The sequence below is a fragment of the Electrophorus electricus genome, chromosome 11 (genome assembly GCF_013358815.1).
Source record: "Electrophorus electricus isolate fEleEle1 chromosome 11, fEleEle1.pri, whole genome shotgun sequence".
Classification (NCBI taxonomy): Eukaryota; Metazoa; Chordata; class Actinopteri; order Gymnotiformes; family Gymnotidae; genus Electrophorus; species Electrophorus electricus.
The window spans coordinates 6,307,616-6,329,064 of record NC_049545.1 but is presented as its reverse complement, the minus strand read 5'-3'; the positions used below and the strand labels follow the sequence as shown (position 1 = coordinate 6,329,064).

The window sequence follows — 21,449 nt, the reverse complement described above, 5'->3', positions numbered from 1 at the left end:
ATCTTAAAGTTTGTTAATAGTCTGTCATTATTAATATGTCAGAAGATAAAAAGCACTAAAACAGATTAACCAAAAGCACTATAAACACACATATCATCCACAGATGTACATGAGTGTGCTGTTATGATTGCCATTCTTTAAATATAAACTGGATGCTGCTACAGCATGTGTGTTGTCATGCCATACATATTGAATGAATTTTGCATGATTGTAAACTGGCCACATGTATTTTTAGTGAGTGATAGGAGGCTTTTTTCTTTATTTCATAGTTCTTAAAGAAACACAGAATGGTAGAAAATATGAAAAATTGCTAACCTGTCTAATTAATTCTGTTTCAATGGATGTAGGTGCAGTCCATTGAGTCAAAGCTGGACTCATTGCTGGATATCTACCGCCAGGTTCTCCAGAAAGGTTCTTCCTCAGTGCTGAGCCTATCAGCTCTTCCTCTATTTGAGCTGGAGCAGACCTCTGACTATCGCAGTTCCATTCAGAGTAAGGATCTGTCCTGTTCTACAAAGCCCACAGGCAGTGAGCTTTCCTGCTCTGCCAGTGCTAACCTGCCACACGGCCTACAGCTTGTCCTGGCCCCCAGCGAACTCAACCTGGGCAGTAGCTACCCAACCTCCACCTCCTCATTTTCACCTTCTCCACTGCTCCAGAACAGACCTTCTAGCCCGGACAGCTTCTACCCAGCTTCTCCCCCGCCCATACTAACCCCCAACAACCTTTCCCGAGGTCATCCCAGCTTCCCAGAGCTGAGCAGGACTCTTCCTGCCACCGTCCCCAACACGCACACCCTCCAGCTGCCCCCCATGACCCCGCTGCCTCCAAGCAGGCCTTCAAGTCTGATCTCAGAGACACTGCAGGAAAGCAGGGTGGAGAGCCCTGGCACCTGTCTGCTGAACACCCAGACTGAAGCTGTTTCTGACAGACAGGCGAAGTGTTCTCAGAGCAGGGTGCAGCTAAGGAGCAGAGCAGAGCGGAGTCCCAAAGAAGAGGGCTCCTGGAGGAGACACTTGAGTCTTGAAATTAATCCACTGGGGGTCATGTCTTCAACAGCCACCAACCCACTGCAGGCAGAACGGGGGCTGGGGAAGTCTCTCTCCGCTCAAAACCTCATGCTGCCATCTGGTGGGGACTGTCACCCCAACCTGTCTGCTCGGAGTAGTGGCAGCAGCAACAACGAGTCCAATGACCGGGAAACCCTGGCTGACTGGGGCGAGGCAGAACTCTTCATCAATGACGAGGAACTGGCCACCAGTGAGGTCAACATCAACCTCCTCCCCCAGCAGAGCACGGATGCTAACTTCTCCTCTGAGCTTGTACAAACGGGAGCCGGGCAAGCTTATAAATAGGCTGAGCCCACAGGCAGCTCAGAGTCCCTGAGCCTGTCTTATGTTCGCCTAAAGTGACCCCAACACACAGTGGCCTCACTGTGGAGACTGGACATCACCTCTATTCCCTTATGTGCTTTTTCCCCCCAAAGGAATGGGTGTGCCAGCTTCACACCCTTTGTTTTCTAAGCAGTGTCATTCGGTGAAAAGACATTGTTTTTCTCATAACTTTATGTTCATACATTTCATTGCATGGGTAAGTTGTCAGAAGGGATCATTTAGTAAGAAAAAGGTCAATTGCATTAAAAATCAAATGAAAGATTATGGTACTGAATGAGTTTGATCTCAGTCTTGCATGGGCACTGCATGTTTAAAACGCAACAGCACAGATTGAGAGTATTTATGCATTTATGATTATTAAACCCCTACGCAGTCTTAGAATTCAGTCTGTTCTTTATACTCTATTCATAAATGTATTGTCTTACTTAGCCAACAAATCAAATCTTTTACCAGTGTTGGTAACAGGCACTGTGCATATCTGTGACTGCCTATAATGTTTTGTTCAGAAGAGCTTAAATTCTCCCAAGGATACACTATTAATCCCCCTGAGTGGTTGGGCTCTTGTATTCTTCACTACACAAAGAAATTAAATACCTTAAGCTGCTTTTATTTTGGTGGGGGGGGGGGGGGAGACTTTAAACTGATCCATTCCATTTAAGTATATTAGAGGACTGATACAACAACAAATTGTATTTATGGCCTACATTACAACAAATTAATACTACAACAAATGATCAAGTTAAAGTCTTCACTTCTTGTTTATTTAAGTGATTGCTTGGTAACTTGTACCAACATCATTATTTTATAATTTTGTAAGTCTGTTTTTACTGTGTAGCATATGTTACATACTTTATCATTTATATTGTTTTATTCTGTAGCCTGCAGTCTTAAACCCAAAATGCCCATCAGTCTCCATTTTTCTCCTAATGTTCCATTCAGTTCCTACTCTGAGTGGTATAAAAATGCTTTTGCTGTTGATCAAATATAACTTTGAATGTAACGTATATCATTATTTTATTATCTGTGTGTGAGCCATGCTTGGTGAGCCATGCTTGGCCGTGTTGAAGTTGATTTTAAACTGTTCAGGCCTCTGGGGTTCACACTGAGGATGATATTGGCACTGTAGCCTGCAGCAATTGGAAGCACAATTGTTCAGAGATTTAGGAGAAACCTACAAATGTGATGAATGGTTTTTACATGAATATTTGTAATCCAGGTACATAGAAAAGGTGGTACATAAGATTCTGAACGTTGATTTGTTTTGTTGTTGTCTATGGATTCTCTAGCCTATGGAGTATGTTTGAGTTGCAGAGTAATTTTGTAGAATAATATTAATAATCTGCGTAACACTTTGTTTTGTTAGTAAATGCTTCATGATGCCTGTCTGCCTTTTATTACGATATGACCTTCCTGCGGTACTCTTACTCTGAACTCTTATGGAAACTGTTAAGAATTTAGGTTGGGATAATTGCACATTCTGCCTGGCTGTGAACTTAGTTCATGTCTTTTAGTTAAAAGCAACGTCTCTTTTGTTTGCCACAAATTCAGTAATTTATTACACAAAACTGGCCTTAATATACATGCTCGATAATGTTAGAGTTCTGTCATGCAGATTAATTTATTACAACTGTGTGCACATAACAGAGTTGATGCTCTGGGATTGAAAAATGCAAAATGAAATTTTATCATACTTCAATAAACAAAAGACTTGAACAGAATTTTGTGCTTGTGTAATTAGCCAGTCGTTGTTTCATGTATTAAAATATATTTTAAGATTAGTATTTAACAAATCCTTACCCATTAATAATAAATAAACGCATGCATACAAACATGTACGGCATCAGATACCAGCCGTCCAAATCAAAAGGCAATGGTAGGTGACGTCAGCAGACGTTGATCGGCTGCCGGCTGCCTAATGTCATCTGGTTCAGTCATTCCGTTACAAACGACGTCGTCTTGCTTTTGTAATGTCGGATTGGGAGGATGAATACGATGATAATGGCGCTGCCATTACAAAGCCGTTGGATATCGGCACTACCGCACGTAAAGCGTTGACAGAAAACCTGCACTTAGGTGGGGGAGTGCCAGGCGGGAAAGCGAACCGAGGAGGTCCACAATGGCGAAACTGGCGAGATCGAGATGTGGGAGCAAACGCCATTGTCTCTGAGAGCCACAGAGACCCCGGCAGTGCTAGACGCGTTTATGGCGGTGACCGATCAGGCTCAAGACGGCCTGTATCTCTCTGTATAAAAAACTCTTTGCTCGGGAGGATAATCGGTAAATGAATCTAACCTAGCTACCGTTAGCTTATTGAGCTAACAGTTCTCTTAGCATGCTAATATTGGCTAACTATGGCGGCCAGGTCTTCCAGCCTACCCGGCTGACGTTATTGGTGAGCTGCGAGTTTAAGATTCACTTATCAGATTTCCATTCTCTGTGACCTGTTGACAGGCCGAGGCGGTGCGAAAATACGTGAACTGCAAGAGTCTAGTGGAGCAAGAATAAAGGCGAGTTGTCAAATGATCTGTTGCTGGAAACCCATGTGGAAGGGTGAGGTTTCAGTACGTGGTTTCAGCCAAGCTGAGGGAATGCGCTAGAGAATTCCCAGGGTTGGCCATTCCTCCATTAAATCAGCACCACCAGTTTGAGACCAGCTGGAGTCTAAGTGTGACTGAATATCGTGACTCAAGCGGCCAGCTAACTAGTTAATCAAATCAAAAATGTATTTATATAGCACTTTTTACAGCAGATGTATCACCTGTACTACTTCTGTCTCATTATGGTTCGTCTAGATTAACCGTGGAGAGTATGAGGGCGACGTGCTAATATTTGGCAGCAGTGATGTTCAGCAGAAAGCCAAGGATATGATCCACGAGCTGATATCTAGGGGTGCAGCCAGTGTGCCTTGGTTCCACAATGGTACGAGCACGGGCAGGATGGATGGCAGATCCACACCATTAGAATGGCCCCAGAAGCCTTGTTCACTGAAAAGGAGAATTGAAGTGGCATGGGTGGGATTGTGGTTGATATTCATCTTCTGTTCATTTATTCCCAGCATTTCTTTGTATCCTGAAATCTTAAGATGGGACACTTAAAATGTGCAGAAAATGACTGTATAATGTGCAGTACGGTAAAGAAAGAAATATAGCCTCAAGGTCCACGGCAAATTCACATGTTGTCCCCAGTTAGCAGCAAAATCATTGGAAAATGATTGTTTAATTTAGTGTGCTATATTATCAGGGTACCTTTCACCCATTGTGACTTTCATTTTTGTGCCATTCGTTCATTAAATACAGACTCTTGCTGATCATTTGTCTCAGAAGGAGTTAGAATATTGCACTCATCTAGAAAGATCTCACATGGATGACTATGCAAATTGATATCTTTAGCTCAGTATGACATCAGAAGTAAGCATATCCATGTTGGCATATTTTTAAAAATGAGAGAATTTAAAGATCTCACAAAGGTGGGCTGGAACTTAATGAAGACCTGCCTACTGTGGCCTTCTGCCCTGCCAAGGTGAACGGCATGAAGTGCTGAGATCAGAGTTGCTTCTAATATTGAAAAATGCGTTTTTTAAATTTAAATAAAAGGCTGCGTTTTACCTTATGTTCAAGCACAAGATAATTTGTTCTGTTTGATGTTTTATGTAGAACCTTTTTACTGTTCTTTGCCTTGCTACATGTCTTTTTTTATAGTAACCCTTTTTTGCTTTATGTTGTGATAATAGTTTTGATTTTTTTGAGTACATCCATTTGTGCTCCTGCTTAAAGATATAGAAACTCTATGGCAAGACCAGCATCTTATACAAGTCCTGATAAGTCATGATAAACCATTTAATTCGAATCCTTGACTATGCATATTGTTTGATAAGGTATTTGAGTGTAAATGAGTGCTTCATGCCACATCAGTATTTAAACAGTAAGTTAACCTGTTCTCTGCAGGCAGTGAGGGTCCAGGAGTGAAGAGTGCCTCCTGCTGGCCAGCGACTGTCCTGCAGGCATCAGCTGCCCCTGCCTCTGCACCCATAGATTGGAATGCCATAAGGGAGAATAAGGAGAAGTATGAGGCTATGAAGTGGCGAGGTAAGATAAGCTGGAGCCTGGAAGACTTGTACTGACATGTGAAGTCTTATCAATTGATCACCTTTTCAAATGTTTTGGTAAATTCCTGTCATATTTATTAAACTGGGGGTGGGGAGAGAGCAGCTGTTAATTTTTTGACCACAATCTATTTCATGTGAGCCCAAAATGCCTAGAACTGAAGTATCGGATTATTCATAAACTTGATGAAGGCCAGAGATTTACCATATTTGACAAACATCCATGCTGTGTGCTAGACAGCTGGTGTCATTCAGCCTTACAGTACCTTCTGTGCTACACCCGACCGTACCTTCTGTGCTACACCCAAGCACATACTGCAGCAGCTGCTGTGTTGCTCTGAGCTGTGCTTCAGGCTTGTTTAATTTCACTGAATCCTACTGATTACACACCGAATATCTAAATTATTATTTAATTCACTCATTTATTATTTAGAAGAAACACTGAATGAAGGAGACAAAGCAATAATAAAAAGCAACTTAACTGCTTGATCGCTTGTTTTACTGTGGTTCTTTTTATGCACTGTTGGCTGTGCTGTCTATTTAGGTACCTAATGAGTGCTCTGTTTATCTCTTTAGACCTTCCACCACTGATGAAGGATTTCTACATCGAGGATGAATCTGTGGCCAAGCGCAGTGCAGAGGAGGTCAGAGTGTGGAGGCGAGTGTGTGTTTGCGTGTGTTTACGTGTGGGTATCGCATGCTTTGATGATTGAGACCAGCCAGCAGAGGGCTCTCTTTACCAAGTCTCTCTCTTGGCTTTTAGCAGTACAACAAAATGCAGCTAAAAGCAAAAGCCTTGTCTTGCCCTTCTTGTCTTGTCCATCTTATCCTTGTGACAGTTTCTAATGTTTTTTGGACACCACAAGTATTTGGGGATCTTGCCCCAAAATATCCACACTGTGAAGTAAGTTTGTAAGGAAGAGCAGCTTTTTTCTGCACTATCTATATCTAGATATAGATATACTAGTAGCATTTTTGTAAAAACATTTTAAGAAAATAGCATTTTATTTCTAGTTTGTAAGCGTGTGTATTTTTCATGACTGGTATAACTGGTATACATGTGCAGTGGTTTTCCATCCAGCAGAGGGCTGTCTCAACACAGAATACTAATAAATTTGCACACCCTGCACTGAGTCAGTCATGAGCGGGAACCTAGAGCCAATCATGAAAGTGATCGCTGATGGTTATGATTTGAGTAATGAAGAAAAGCCATACTCATGTTGGGCCTTTATCTTTTCCACATTGCTGCTTGCTCTTTGCTAGGATTACCCTAGTTAGCACATATGAGCATTATTCTTTTTTGGTATTGCTTATTCATTATTTTTTGTTGCCTTTTTTTTGACAAATCACAGAACAGTGTGACTGTCTCTAATATTTTGGAGTTTTAGGAGATGGAGAATAAAATATCGGTATTCTTTGCATTCTTCATCACAGCAGCTACTATGTTAATCATTGACAATAACCTAATTCACATATAAAGCCCCTTTAGGGAACAGAAGATAAGCATTTCTCAAATTCCAATTCTCTATTTCTCTCTCTAACAGAAAAGACAATAACAATGTGTTCGTGGATGATCTGAAAGAGCAAGGGAAGAGAGTCATCCCAAATCCAGTGTACACTTTCAAAGAGGCCTTCGCTAACTATCCTGAAATAATGGAGAACATAGTCAGAGTTGGGTTTCAAAAGCCAACTCCCATTCAGGTACCATGTGTGGTTACATGCACACACACCTGCGCTTATGTGATTTACCAAAAGAGATTGCAGCATGCATGGTGAGTAGGTTTGCATATTCTAATCAAGCCTTTACCCTTAGCACATTTTAGAGGACTTCTGGTGTGCTGCCCTGTGATAACAATAACACCCAGCCAGAGGAAGTACCACCCGTGAGCGTCAGCAGCATGTAGCTGACACTGCTGCAGTTAATGTTTGATGTGGTTGACCTGGTTTGGGGGCAAATATATAATAATATAATGAGAGAGAATCACTGGGATAGAAAGCAGAAGAGCTTCATTTCCGTTCCTTCAAAAGCACTGCTTTCTATAAACACTATACTAGGGCATGGATATTGAAACTGAATACACCTCTGGTTCCTGTTCCATGCCTAAAGCACGGAGCAGCTGATCTGCTGTCAGGTTCAGAGCTTTGAGCTTTAATAAGAGGCTTTGGTTACAGTCAGATGTCTAGTTCACCACTGATTCTTTAATGTTTTTGGCCAGTAATGTTTTTTTTCTGAGAATGACGTTTGATCACAGGTTGAGGAACTCATTGCAGCAAGGCCAATTATGATATAGGGTGTAAACAACCTGTTCTATAACATTTCTGTCACAGTCACTGATGATATCTATTTTTAAAGCATTCCTGCACTTCCTATCTATCATCTTGTGCAGTGCGTAACATTGAAAGTGCCGGTCCATCTTAGCAGAAGCCTAAATCTACAAAACGGCAAGAGCTGCTTCCTGTCTGCAGTCTGTACTTTGTCCTCTGCTGCAGTCCCAGGCGTGGCCTATTGTTCTGAGTGGCCTGGATTTGATTGGGATTGCTCAGACTGGCACTGGGAAGACCCTGTCCTACCTGCTCCCTGGCTTCATTCACATGGACCAGCAGCCTGTGTAAGGGTGCTCTTTTGTGAATCAAAGACTGAGCAGAGTAATTTATAGGTTTGCTACACCCAAAAAAAGGGACTTTTTGCCATCAGCTAAAGCTTTTTCAGCAAGTTTGTTCAGTACAGTTTCAGTACAGTTTCTTCTGTAAGTTTGGTTATGCGTCAGAGTGAACTTTTAAAAAAAGCAGTGAACAGTGGGTGGCCTCTCTTTCCCAGCGATCCCACAGGGAGCTGACTATTGTATGCTGCTGCTGCAGATGACATTGCGTGCCCCTGTGTCTTTCCGCAGGCGCAGGGACCAGCGGGGTGGCCCTGGCATGCTGGTCTTGACTCCCACTCGTGAACTGGCCCTCCAGATTGAAGCAGAGTGTAACAAGTACAGCTATAAAGGCTATAAAAGGTGTGTGTGTGTGTGTATGTATATATGTGTAGATATAGATAGATAGATATATATAGATATAGATATAGATAGATATATATAGATATAGATATATAGATATAGATATAGATATACACACACACACACACACACACAAGTCTGTCCCCTCCCTCAGCGCCAGGTGCAAACTGAAGAAATGTTCCGTATTTATAGGAGCATATTCATGCTAAATGTAATCTCTTTGAGCATTATGTTTTCTGTACAGTGCATAGAAAGTGGCAGTTGTGTTGAGTCAAGTTTGATCGTCATTCGTCCATATTGTGGAAAATTGTTGCTTCTGGTCCACGGTGCAGCACATAACACCAACACAGCTGCTACTTACCCTTTCTCCGGCTGTACAGTATCTGTGTTTACGGAGGAGGTGACAGACGAGCCCAGATAAAAACGGTGACCAGCGGCGTTGACATAGTGATCGCCACACCAGGACGATTAAATGATCTGCAGATGCACGAGCTCATTAATCTTCGATCCATCACCTACTTGGTACGTGAAGAAGAATGGTGGCAAGTGAAGAGAAAGAAGCAGCACTTGTCTCTCACAAGCACAGAGCCTGCTGCATAATGTTGGAACAGAACAGTTTATTCAGGCTCCTGAGTATTTGTCATTTTGTCTTTTTTTTTCCCCCTTGTTTGTTTGTTTTAAAAACAAACAAACAAACAAACAAAAAACAGGTATTGGATGAGGCAGACCGAATGCTGGACATGGGTTTTGAACCTCAGATCATGAAAATAATTCTGGACATTCGACGTGACAGACAAACAGTTATGACCAGGTCAGAGACCTCATCTGTAATAAATGTGTAAAAACTAAAAAAAATGACCTAAAAAGGGAAGGTAACTTTTCTTGGGTTGTAGATCGCCAATAAAGTGCTTTTCATTTTCATTTTTTCATTTTTTTTACCTATTCTTTCTGTTTTTCTATTACTATATTTCATTCAGTTATTATAATAGTGATATTAATAAAATTTGTAATAATATTAAGATGTATTATATTTTAAAATTTCATCATCTTCTCTATAGGTTACTTTTTGTAACTGAATAAGCACCATTTGTTTTGCTTTTTCTGTACCACGTCTGTCCATCCAGTGCCACGTGGCCTACAGGCGTGAGACGTTTGGCCAAGTCCTACCTGAAAGACCCCATGATGGTGTATGTTGGTACCTTAGATTTAGCAGTAAGTTCTCATTTATTCTTCAGATTAAGCCCAGAGTCAAAATAATTTTATTGTCTTGCAGTTTCACATTCTTGCTGGATGATTATGATAATTTAAGTTTATTGTGTAGTAGAAAGAAAAATTTGGATATGAAATGGTAATACTTCTACTGAAATCTTGATGGGTAATGTTGATAGATAATGATTTTTTTTTGATGTTACCTAGAAATTAAAAAATATATATAATATTTTATTATATTTTACTATAAATATTATAAATATTTTTAGAATAAAAATTTTTATTTTTATATATATATATATATATATATATATATATATATATATATATATATATATATATATATATATATATATATATATATAGTAAAAAACATTTTTTATTTATTTGTTTTTTTTTACAATGCCAGTAAAATGTCATGTCATTTTATCTGGTAAATTTTGAAGATCCCCAGGGGATTCCCCTAAAATGACCCGTCAGCTTCTTTGTGAACTGTAGGCCGTGAACACCGTACAGCAGACGGTCCTGTGTGTGCAGGAGGAGGAGAAAAAGGCATATGTCTTTGACTTTATCCACAACATGGAGCCTCAGGACAAAGTGTTAATATTTGTTGGAAAGAAGATTGTGTAAGTTTTAACTAGTGATGTTTACCCACTGAGACTGTGTACCCATTCAAGTGTCCCTTGGAAGTGCTTCCCATCAAAAAGGAAGTGAGAGTCGACTCAGCAATAATTTCTGCCATGTAAGGTCACCCACCCACTGGCTTAATGGCTCACTGCCCACATTATTAGCCTTTTTAATATACATTCCTTTCCCCTTGGTATGGCATCTGTTGCCCAAGCAGAGAATTTAACATAAGGGTTATGGGGAAATGCCTTCAGTTCATTGTAAAATGAAACTTTCTTGTCTGTTTATTAGGGTGGGGCTGAGAAAGTTATGAGCTTGTACTACTTCCATCAAAGACAACTGCTTTTGTTTTTCAACAACAGTTAGTCATGTATTGGTAAAGGCGTAGACGCATTTTGAGAAGTGTGCTGCCAAGTGTAAAATGGGTTTATCTGGAGCTGTTAAGTAGTTATTTGCGTGCTGGCAGCTGATATGATCGATCATAGGTTGCTGGCTATATAGTTTGGCTACTAAACATTAGAGAGATGTGCTTGCTCTACAGCAAATAACTACATAAAATAAAAATACAGAAATATTGAAAAGTGAACAGACAGACATTAGCCAAATATGTAAAAATTCATATGGAACCTCTTATACACCCAAGTTTCTTTACAAAATAATGTGCACACAAAATAAATAGTTCAACTACTCATAAACAAAGTTCACATCCACATTATATGCACAGCAAATATGTAATCCTTTTAACACACACAACCCATGGCATTGGTGATGAATTCCTCTTTAAAGTGTGATGAAGTGACTGGCGTGGGTCTTGGTTAGGGATGGATTCATCCCTAACGGATAACTTTGGTGTAAAAGGGCATGCACGCAGATCAGTCCCATATTGCCGACATGGGTTATAGGGTTATAAGCGAGGTTGCTCCGCTTGTATGGAATGTTGACTTTCGAGTTTCTTCAAGATGCTATGACTTCATCTCGACTGTCCACTCATTGAAACTGCCATGACATTTACCATGAAGCGAAAGATTCCACCACACATGGATACAGTCAGATTTGTGCTGCTTTGGGTTATTGTAGATGAGCAGTTGTTGACTATAGACTTCCCTTAACATTTATAAAGGAAATTGGTAAATGCATCCATTTTTTCATTTTTCGATGAATGCCAAACTGATGCATTCTCCCTACTCTTGGATTCTTTATGTTCTGCTTGGCCCCTCCTGTCCATGTGGAGTGCAGAGCGGATGACCTGTCCAGTGACCTCTGTCTGCGGGGCATAGCAGTTCAGTCGCTGCATGGGGACAGAGAGCAGTGTGACCGAGAAGAGGCCCTGCAGGACTTTAAAGATGGTACACAAAAGTCATGGTTTGGCAGGAGAGATGTTTCAGATGGCAGACAAGTGTGCAGAGAGTCAACTGGAAAATTCTACACAAAGAAGAGCTGGCAGTGTTCCTTTAAAGTTGCAATCACAAAAATTACCTACATGCATTTAGACTGATTTATATATTTGTTACAGTTACTATATGTAGAGGGCATGTAGTTTATAGGTTACAGATAGCTCACCTATGCATTATCCTTTCAGGATGCATTTGAGATTTTTCCACATTGTAGCCCTATTTTGATTTGCCAGGGTTCCATAGTGTGAATAAAATGCTCACATTTACTCTTTTTTTAAATGCTAATGTAATTTTAATTTGATAATTAGATTTTTTTTTTACACACGTGTAAATATTAATATGGCTAAATTAATATATATAAAAATAAATGTTTCAAAAAATAGTATGCAAATGATGTTTGCAACCTCGATAGAACTATTCAGTGTTGAATCAATTATAGTCAACACCAATTTTTGTGTTGTATGTTGGTTAATTACTTTATATGTGTAATTGGATTTGGTTTTCAGTATAATCTGAATAAATATTTGTCATCTCTATGTTTAATGTTAGGAGCACCAGTACTCCTTGTCAAAAAAACTTACTTGCCATATTCCACATTGGCACCCCTGTTTTGATCTGATACAAGTTCCTCCTTGCTGTGCGTCTTGCCCAAGTACACTTTTCATATTCTAATGAATATGTATGCTGAGAGGGAGGTTGTGTGTGTGTGTGTGTGTGTGCTTTTATGGCTCTGCACAGGACGTGTGCGTATTCTGGTGGCCACAGACCTGGCTTCTAGGGGACTAGATGTTCATGACATCACTCATGTCGTCAATTATGACTTCCCACGGAACATAGAGGAGTACGTGCACAGAGTGGGCCGAACAGGGCGCGCAGGGTGAGTGGGGTGTATGACAGCGACTGAGACTGCTCATTAGTTTAACGTGTTAACAACTGTCCATAATTTATCAGCCGATCCGGGACGTCTGTAACCATGGTTACAAGAGGAGACTGGAAGATGGCTGCTGAACTCATACACATCCTGGAGAGAGCTGGCCAGGTAATCTTTCACGCACACCTCCGCCATGCCAGTCTGTCGGCATTCATTAGGCAAGCCCCCTCTTCCAAGCTTTGTAGAAAAGGTGAGTCATTTAATGACTGTCTGACACTATTTACACTGTTATAGGAGGTTCCAGAAGAGCTGGTACTGATGGCGGAGCGCTACGACAAACACAAGAGGGAGAAGGAGATGTTCCCTACCAGACCACAAGGAGGTGGGAGAGGGGGAGGGACTCGCAGAGGAGGAAGAGATGGGTTCAGGGACAACTCTAATTGGCGCTTCTGAATTTAAACAGGTAAAACTCAATAAAAAGAGTATTCAGTAATAGGCATATTTAATTTATTCATTACCATACTTGCATTTTTTTCCCTTACTTTAAAAAATGTAACAGAATGTTATTTGTCAAATAATTTTCTTGGTCACTAATTCATGTATGCCAATTACCATATTTAGCCTTTGTAATGGATAAACCAGTGATTAAACAATTTCTTAATATATAAGCGTATTATAACTAATATATGCATAGCACATAGGCATATTTTAACTTAATGGCTCCATTCTTTCTAAAATAATTTAGTCGTGTTATTGGGATTAGTCAACATAATGGGGTCACTGCAGTGATATCTTAAAGCTCTAATATAAGATAATTGTTCTTATTAAAATTGTGTTTAGATATTTCTTTATGGCACTAACGTGAATAGAATGCTTACAACTGACAAAGTTGAACTTTTTGCTTTTAGTAAGAAGAGGCCAGTGGAGTTAATCTGTCAATGTTGTTAAGTTTTTGTTCACTTTTCTAAAAGGCCAGAAGCATATTTTACTTGGGGGTATGTAACATTCAAATAAAACGGGTGCACATTGTTCAGTTTGCATAAATGATAATATCTACACAGCGGACACAAGGAAATTGAGAGATTTTTGTTGGTGGTATTCAAATAAATATTTAAAAGAATTTAAACCTATTCTTTGTGCAGTTTCTGAGCAGACGACCCCCTGCTTCAAGAGTCAGTGTGTTACCTAGACCAGCTTATTTTTCTGAGCAGCTACAGCCAGGGCACTTTGCTCCATTCCCACATCTTGGACAGTCAGTTGTACCTTGAGGACAGCGACGAGGTAATGCAGCGTAAGCAGCAGCGCTGCTGCAGTAAAGCAAGAGCAAAACAGCACTGCTACAAGGAAACTTGACCACCACCTCTAGACAGTAATTCAAACAGATTTATTTGTGTTTATCTTTTAGGTGTACATTTACAGCATTTAGCTGATGTTTTTATCCAAAGCACCTTAAAATTATGACAGTACAACCTGAGCAATTGAGCCTTGCTCAGAGGCCCAACAGTGGAAGCTTGGCAGTGGTGGGACTTGAACCCACAACCTTCCAATTATAAGTTAAGGACCTTAACTACTGAGCTACTTTTAAACATGATTTAACGGAACAGCGGAAAGCCATTGTTTCGTTGGTATTCGGTGGACTTTGCCAGGAACTCACAGCTTTTCTTGTCCAGCCCTGCAGAGTTGAGTAGGTTGTGTGAGGGAATAAAAAAATTGGGGATGTTTTGACTTCTCAAGTGGTTCTCAAAGTCCTGCAGGAGCAGCTGAAAGCAGTGACTGAGCTGCCCTGTTTTCCACTCGCTGTCTGTCGGCCTGGCTGTGCAGGCGTGGAGCAGCGTGGTCTTTGCATGATAAGAGCAGAACTTGGACACTTCCTTGGGGTTCTCCTCCTTTAGCCGAAGCAGCAGGTATTTCAGAAGTTTAAGACACTGTTTCCTGTATACAAAACAAAACAAAAAAAAACATAGCATCTGTTCCTTGGAAAAGAGCCATACATGCTATACATTGATACATCATTAGCGTCATGCCTCTGATTTCACGTGAATTTGAGAGTGTACAGGGATAAACTAGAGGGGAATTGCCATGTAGAGCATAACTGGGTACTGAGCACAGTGATCATTACAGTCGATCAGTCACCTGCAGCATCCCGCGGCTCCCCTCTCGCAGCATGTCTTGCTCGCGCCATGATTTTTTATGATGTCCTTCTCAACATGCGAGAAAGAGATGCGCCAAGTGTCTGTCCAAAAGACGCATTTTCATCCTTTAATTTTAATGTTATCTGATAGTTTTATCGGACCTCCTTATAAACTATATTCTATTTCGATACAAAAATGCTCAGTTGATTTTTAACTTTACCAAAGCTAACAATATTTGGTTTTATTTACAGGTGAGCTAGCCTACCTTTGGCGACAACTCCATTGTACTCTGCGTTGCCTCTGCCCTCGTATTTTGGCACCAAATAAAATGGTTTGCGCTTTAGCTCATTTTTCACTTTTTTGCCGAGCCAGCCCTCGATCCTGAAGCCATTTGCGGTGAAACTGGGCCAACTTGATTTGTGGACCTCCAGACCCAACACAAAGTCGAGAGAAATCGTTTTGCCATTCAGGTTCACCACCAGAGTGACCGCTGGACACCCCTTCCGTTTGCGCTCCACTTCAATGTTATCTAGAGTGCGCACATATCCAACACATTAAGCTGTACCGGCAGAGGCGTAATTACGCACACATTTCATCATCGTTAGCCATGCAGAATTACTTACAAGGTATTTTTCCCACGACTTCCTTCACCTTATCCCGGAATTCCTGCAGCATTTCATTGGCCTTGATCGTCTTGTCTTCGTTGAGAAATCTGTCTAAAGGATGTTTCTGGGTATGGCGCTTCATCGCTACGCTGTAAAACGCGCCATCCTCTCCAAAATTATGCACATCCACCCTCTCAACAGGAATGGTCAGCATGACATCAAACTCGTCAGGCTCGCAAATCTGAAACGTCATTTACGTTTAACATTCTCAGCGAGAACAAGACACCACAGTAAGAAGGAAAAAGTACGATCTCGAAAGTCGCTTACTTTAACGTTTTCATAATGACTTCCTGTCTTCAGCACACGAATTTCTTTGCACCAATCCAAACTCTTTTTTATGTAATCAATGATTTGATCCTCTATCTCGTTGACGCATTTTGTAGACTCAGATCTCTCCTGTTTCTTAATCCTTAACTTCTGAAGGGTAGCATGGAGAATTTTGTCTGGATTGCCGTCGCCGTGGTCCAATCCTTTCGTCGAGCTTTTGTGATCGTCTTCCTCCACCGCACTTCGCGCACTTTTACCCGTTTGCTCGTTCGCACGGGTGTCGTCATATTTTGATGGACGTGTTGTAGCATCTTTTTTAGTTCTGCTGTCATGTTTAGGTCGTGTCACTTGGGCATCCGTTCTTTTCTCGACATGCCGGGGTATGTCGTCTCCCGCTTTTTTAACTTTGTGGTCCTCCGCTCGAAAGCTCTTTTTCGGAGTAGATCCCGTATTTTTCGCTGACGAGACGCCGGAAGCCTCGTCAGGCACCTTGCGTGGTCTTCCTCTGCCGGACATGGCACTTCGTAAGCATGTGCGCGAAAATGGATTTGCTATGAACATTTGAATCTTTACGTCCCCATGACGTCAGTGGGAGGTATTGCCCACTTGGCGAGAGGAGCAGGCAGCGCTTCCGGCACAGCAGTTAGGCTTTACTCTGCATCTTCATTCCTTGTAGGTTTAAATGCACCTTTCCATCTGTTCTTTCTTTTCGCCCCTTTCCTTTCCTATAGTGGAATCATAATTTACACTTGCCCCTAATTTTAAAGGAATGTAGACCCCCTAGTGTTAGTCTGTAAATCTGTGTTAAAACCGGGGTTGAAATTGTGGTTTATTAATACGTAGAATTTTAGAAACATCATTTCAAATACATACACTCATTTATGAATTCGTTTATTCAGACATACTATGGAGCGAAAACTAAGTTACCATGTGGTTGGAATGGGCTTTTAAGTGTAGCCCAAATGCGTTTATTACAGCGCGAAGTTGTTCGGGGTCTTGTAATTAAAGGGTTTTAGCGGCCTCTTCTGGCTGAGTGTTTTCATGTTGAGGGTCGTAAAGCTAAGGATTTGTGATGCTGTAACACAGCACTTCAGAATTCCTTCATTGAAATCCTTGAAACGTTAGGACTGCAAAACGGCGAACATATTTATTGACAGTTTAATCTTAGATGCTTAAGTATCTTTATGAAAAATATTTTTAATATATTAATCAATCCCACTTAGTATATTCAATCTTAAAGGAAAACTCAAAACATTTGTTATGGTTGAAACATCTTTATTGTGACACAAATGATCTTAATACTTTGAACAATAAGGTGCAGAAGCTAAAGCCAATTAGTTAATAAGTGCCTGTGCTGGATCAGCTTTATGCCAATCAAAGTGCTTGGAGATTCAGTCAGTGCAAAAGATTTGCATGCGCCCGATGTGCACCGATTCGAAAATATTATTTATTTTTCACTTTTCTTTAAAGCTAAAGTAGTCTGAAAGACTGTGGAATTTAATTATTTAACAGCAGCAGAACATGAAAACAGTAAATTGTGAACAAACACTAAAATTGAGACAACAATGCTGAGAATGTTGAGGGTGAACTGCACTCCAGAGCAGAAGAGGTCAGATAACGTTTCCTATCTACAAATGTTTAACATCACACATGGTATTCATGGTAATAACCCAAAAAGATCACATTCCAAATTGTAACAAGCTGATATTACAAATACTTTTCACATTATGGATTTAAAAGTCAAACAAATTGTCTTAAGTACTGCTGTGCTTTTTTTGTGTTTTGCTTTTTTTTTTCCTCCTGATACTTTTACGATGCATTGGAACAATTAACCAGTCTCTCACTATAGAGTTTAAGCAGCCAATGGGATTTGGTTGGGTAACCTCTGTTCTGCCATATATGACTCTGGAGTTGGCAGTCAAACACAATATTCATTTGGCCTTCTGTGCTTTCTGAGCAGACTTGGTGACCTTCCCTCCAGTGGGAGCTTTCTTCTCAACTCCCTTGATCACACCGACTGCCACGGTCTGACGCATGTCACGCACAGCAAAGCGCCCTGCAAACCACATACACAGCAGCCAGTTAACAGTAAGTTACAGCTTATAATCGTTATATTTCTAAAAGGAATGTAATGACTCTCACCAAGAGGAGGGTATTCAGAGAAGCTCTCCACACACATGGGTTTGCCAGGTATCATGTCCACAATGGCAGCATCTCCAGACTTGAGGTTCTTGGGATTGTCCTCAAGTTTCTTTCCTGAGCGGCGGTCAATTTTCTCCTTGAGCTCAGCAAACTTGCAGGCAATGTGTGCAGTGTGGCAATCCAGTACAGGGGCATAACCAGCACTGATCTGCCCTGGATGGTTCAGGATGATCACCTAATGGGCAAATGCTGACTTGATTACCAAACGGTCACCTATCATTCAGTGTTCTCATCAACTGCAACTCAGTGACAGTAAAGAGTTCACCACATTAAGAAGTAGCAGTAAAGCTACAAAGGGTTCTAGAAGATTTGGTCAAGAAAAGAAATGGAGACTGAACTCACTTGAGCAGTGAAGGAGGCTGCCTCTTGGGGTGGGTCATTCTTGCTGTCCCCAGCAACGTTTCCACGACGGATGTCTTTCACAGAGACATTTTTGACATTGAAGCCCACGTTATCGCCAGGCAAGGCTTCAGACAAGGCCTCATGGTGCATCTCCACAGACTTTACCTCAGTGGTCACATTAACAGGGGCAAAGGTCACTACCATGCCTGGCTTCAGAATGCCAGTCTCCACCCGACCAACAGGGACGGTTCCAATACCTAATGGAGGGAGGGTGAGATGTGTTAAGTAAAGTGGTTTAACGTAACTTCAAAAGGCTATAGCCACTAATAACAGTAACACTGCATATTCTCATCCCTAACGTTTAATGGGTAATATAAAAAAAAGTCTTGCAGAATGTGTCACCTCCAATCTTGTAAACATCCTGCAGGGGCAAGCGGAGAGGTTTGTCAGTGGGACGGGTCGGTGGCTGGATGGCATCCAGAGCTTCCAGAAGAGTAGTGCCAGATACGCTACCATCCTTACGGGTAATTTTCCAGCCCTTGAACCAGGTCATCTACAGTAGTGACAAAAGAGAGCATCAATCGCAAGTTGATCAGAAATGGTGACTCTTGTTTTAACTGCTATAGCCACAGCAGAACCAGAGGAATTATGAGTGATAACTTGAGGTACTTTGCGCTTGGTGAATTTTGGTGACATTTTCTAGTCACACGCACATTGGGGCTGGCCTCCAACATATTATCACCATTCCAGCCAGAAATGGGTACAAATGCCACAGTTTCTGGATTGTAGCCAATCTTCTTGATGTAGGTGCTGACTTCCTTCACAATTTCCTCATAGCGCTTTTGGCTGTAGTTGGGCTCAGTGGAGTCCATCTTGTTGACGCCTACAATGAGCTGCTTAACACCCAATGTGTAAGCCAGAAGTGCATGTTCTCTGGTCTGGCCATTTTTGGAGATACCAGCTTCAAACTCGCCAACACCAGCTGCCACAATCAGTACAGCACAGTCTGCCTGGAAAACAGGGGGAAAAAAAATCATCAAATATATGAAGCACACAGGATCCAGGGTATAGAATTAAAATGAATGATATCTAAATCTAAGAATTAATTAATTTGCTAATACACTCGGGAAAACTCAAAGAAGTGACCAACAAAGAAATGTTAACTTGTTCCTGACCTGGGAAGTGCCAGTAATCATGTTTTTGATGAAGTCCCTATGACCAGGTGCATCGATGATCGTAACATAGTACTTGCTTGTCTCAAATTTCCACAGGGAAATGTCAATAGTGATACCACGCTCCCGCTCGGCCTTCAGCTTATCCAACACCCAGGCATACTTAAAGGAACCCTTTCCCATCTAAAACAGTTTAGAAGTAAGAAAAGGTGTATATAAATACTGCCCTCTCCACATCTGAAAACCATTGCACTGTTAAGGATTCAACTTGAATAAAATACATTACAGTGGAGTTTGTTTAAAAAAAAAAAGGAAAAAGAAAAAAAGAAGTTCCAAAAGGTCAATTGTCGTAACAGTCCTACCTCAGCAGCCTCTTTTTCAAACTTCTCAATGGTTCTCTTGTCAATACCACCGCACTTGTAGATGAGGTGACCAGTGGTGGTAGACTTCCCAGAGTCGACATGGCCAATGACCACAATGTTGATGTGAAGCTTTTCCTTTCCCATGACTGGTAATACAGAACTTGACAACCACACTACAAATCCTGCCTCAGATAACAGAACACAAGTGACTTATTCAATACCTATAACATACTGTGACTTATTAAGTACTTAGAAAGCCATTAAGTGTTAAAATGGGATATTTTAAGCTCAACAGTTACAGCGCAAGTTAAAGCAATAGGTGTTTAGCCTGACAAGTGTGTGAACAAAGCTGTACTGGAGTTCTCAATGGAAAATATTTTTAGTGCCCGATCGAGCAGCCGTCAGCATTACATAAAAGCCAGTGTCTGTACAGCACCATGGACAAGGGCAGAAACCAGCGCACATGTTCAAGCTGCTTTTCACACAATTTGGAAAATGAATTAGTAAAGTATGAACTGAGGTAGCTAAAGTAGTACATAGCAACCTAAAATGTTTACGTTTCTATGGTGTTTAAAAATTGTATGTGGCAACCTTTCTACACCCTCCTGATCCTGATAACTGACACCAAAGTGCATGAGGCGAGGTGCACAGAACCTCCTTCTCAAGTCTGCCAATTCTGCTGGTCCACACCCTCCTCTGCTCCTGCCGTCTTTGCAAATGCTTTATACGTTCGCTTAGTCATATATCTTAGCCGAGTAACATCGGGCTGATGTAAATGGATGAGCATGCTTTCAACACTTCATAAAAATCACTCGCACAGACCTCCATTTTGTTAGAACCATTCCAATTTAAAAGACGAGAGCAGCCATTTGAGATTAAAAAGGGATGTACCAAATTTAAATGATCAATTCGTGTATCCACCATATGAGGTCAAAGTATTAATACCATTCCGAGTACACATAAACCCATCATTTATCTTGTAGGATAAGTTATCGCTTACGTACCCATTACGTTAATGCTGGACACAACTCATTAAGTTGTATTATTGCTCATTGCTATTAGTCACCTAATTCTCACTTAACGTATATTATAAGAGAAAGGGTATTACTGTTGATATTATCTAACCGCCATTCGTTTGAAATTATTAGGGAATGACGTCTTATAAATGATCGTTAAAATGGGATATGCTTCCAGCGCTTTATTTACTGGCCAAATCATCCTCCAATGACTTTGTATCCGTAACATTCTACCGCACAAATTGCAGTTGGCGAGTGACACAGATCACTCAAACGTCTGGGGGATTTATCGGCACGTATCCCTTAGCCTGCAGCTGCCGCCATATTCTCATCCCATAGACTGTGACTAGCACAATGTCAAGCCTAAACATCAGCAAGCTAGAGGTCAGCAAATACAACACTACTAGAAAGCGCGACACAATAAAGAACCAGTCTTCCTTATACGTGTGGGCACGCCAGAAGAAAAGATCCGCTGTAATTTGTGGAGTACTCTACCTGTGTTTGTGGCGGGGACACACGCACGACGCCGGAGAGGCTGAGCGGCGTTTGGGATCCGGTTATATTGCGGACGAGGGCGGTTGCGCAGTTCTACGCAACGCTCATGACCACATCGTTAACATTAACTGGGTTGCGTTTGGGGTTTGGACTACAGCTGCTGGGCTTTCCTTTCAGGAGAGAGGCCCAAAACCGAT

At 41.2% G+C, this 21,449-nt stretch overlaps 4 protein-coding genes across 5 annotated transcripts in view; 2 read left to right on the top strand and 2 right to left on the bottom strand.

Annotated features, from left to right (window-relative positions):
* kcnq5a (potassium voltage-gated channel, KQT-like subfamily, member 5a) overlaps window positions 1-1,994 on the top strand; it is an 82,940-nt gene extending 80,946 nt beyond the window's left edge. The window contains exon 15 of the mRNA XM_035531887.1: window positions 348-1,994. Within this exon, the coding sequence (XP_035387780.1) occupies window positions 348-1,355 (1,008 nt within the window). The 3' untranslated portion in view covers window positions 1,356-1,994. The remainder of the gene's footprint in view (window positions 1-347) is intronic.
* A 1,367-nt stretch (window positions 1,995-3,361) lies between these two features.
* ddx43 (DEAD (Asp-Glu-Ala-Asp) box polypeptide 43) lies at window positions 3,362-13,685 on the top strand. The gene is made up of 17 exons (XM_027014798.2): window positions 3,362-3,671; window positions 3,846-3,901; window positions 4,187-4,313; window positions 5,339-5,479; window positions 6,073-6,154; window positions 7,041-7,197; window positions 7,987-8,105; window positions 8,388-8,498; window positions 8,879-9,020; window positions 9,209-9,309; window positions 9,623-9,710; window positions 10,206-10,333; window positions 11,571-11,680; window positions 12,467-12,605; window positions 12,680-12,767; window positions 12,894-13,062; window positions 13,508-13,685. Exons 1-16 carry the CDS (start codon window positions 3,362-3,364, stop codon window positions 13,050-13,052), a joined length of 2,058 nt encoding a protein of 685 aa, XP_026870599.2. The 3' UTR covers window positions 13,053-13,062; window positions 13,508-13,685.
* A 416-nt stretch (window positions 13,686-14,101) lies between these two features.
* cgas (cyclic GMP-AMP synthase) lies at window positions 14,102-16,196 on the bottom strand. The gene is made up of 5 exons (XM_027014788.2): window positions 15,664-16,196; window positions 15,355-15,577; window positions 14,997-15,260; window positions 14,733-14,832; window positions 14,102-14,531 (listed from the first exon to the last, which is right to left on the bottom strand). The coding sequence occupies exons 1-5, from the start codon at window positions 16,177-16,179 to the stop codon at window positions 14,192-14,194; spliced, it is 1,443 nt and encodes a 480-aa protein (XP_026870589.2). The 5' UTR covers window positions 16,180-16,196; the 3' UTR covers window positions 14,102-14,191.
* A 1,245-nt stretch (window positions 16,197-17,441) lies between these two features.
* On the bottom strand, window positions 17,442-21,353 carry eef1a1a (eukaryotic translation elongation factor 1 alpha 1a). Of its 2 annotated transcripts, none has more exons than XM_027014782.2 (8): window positions 21,253-21,353; window positions 19,742-19,923; window positions 19,383-19,562; window positions 18,921-19,217; window positions 18,610-18,760; window positions 18,208-18,464; window positions 17,806-18,040; window positions 17,442-17,719 (listed from the first exon to the last, which is right to left on the bottom strand). In XM_027014782.2, the coding sequence occupies exons 2-8, from the start codon at window positions 19,883-19,885 to the stop codon at window positions 17,595-17,597; spliced, it is 1,389 nt and encodes a 462-aa protein (XP_026870583.1). In that variant the 5' UTR covers window positions 19,886-19,923; window positions 21,253-21,353; the 3' UTR covers window positions 17,442-17,594. The 2 variants fall into 2 exon arrangements, with proteins under 2 accessions (XP_026870583.1, XP_026870584.1); XM_027014783.2 differs by having other exon boundaries at window positions 19,742-19,927; window positions 21,253-21,339.
* Between the last annotated feature and the right edge of the window lie 96 nt (window positions 21,354-21,449).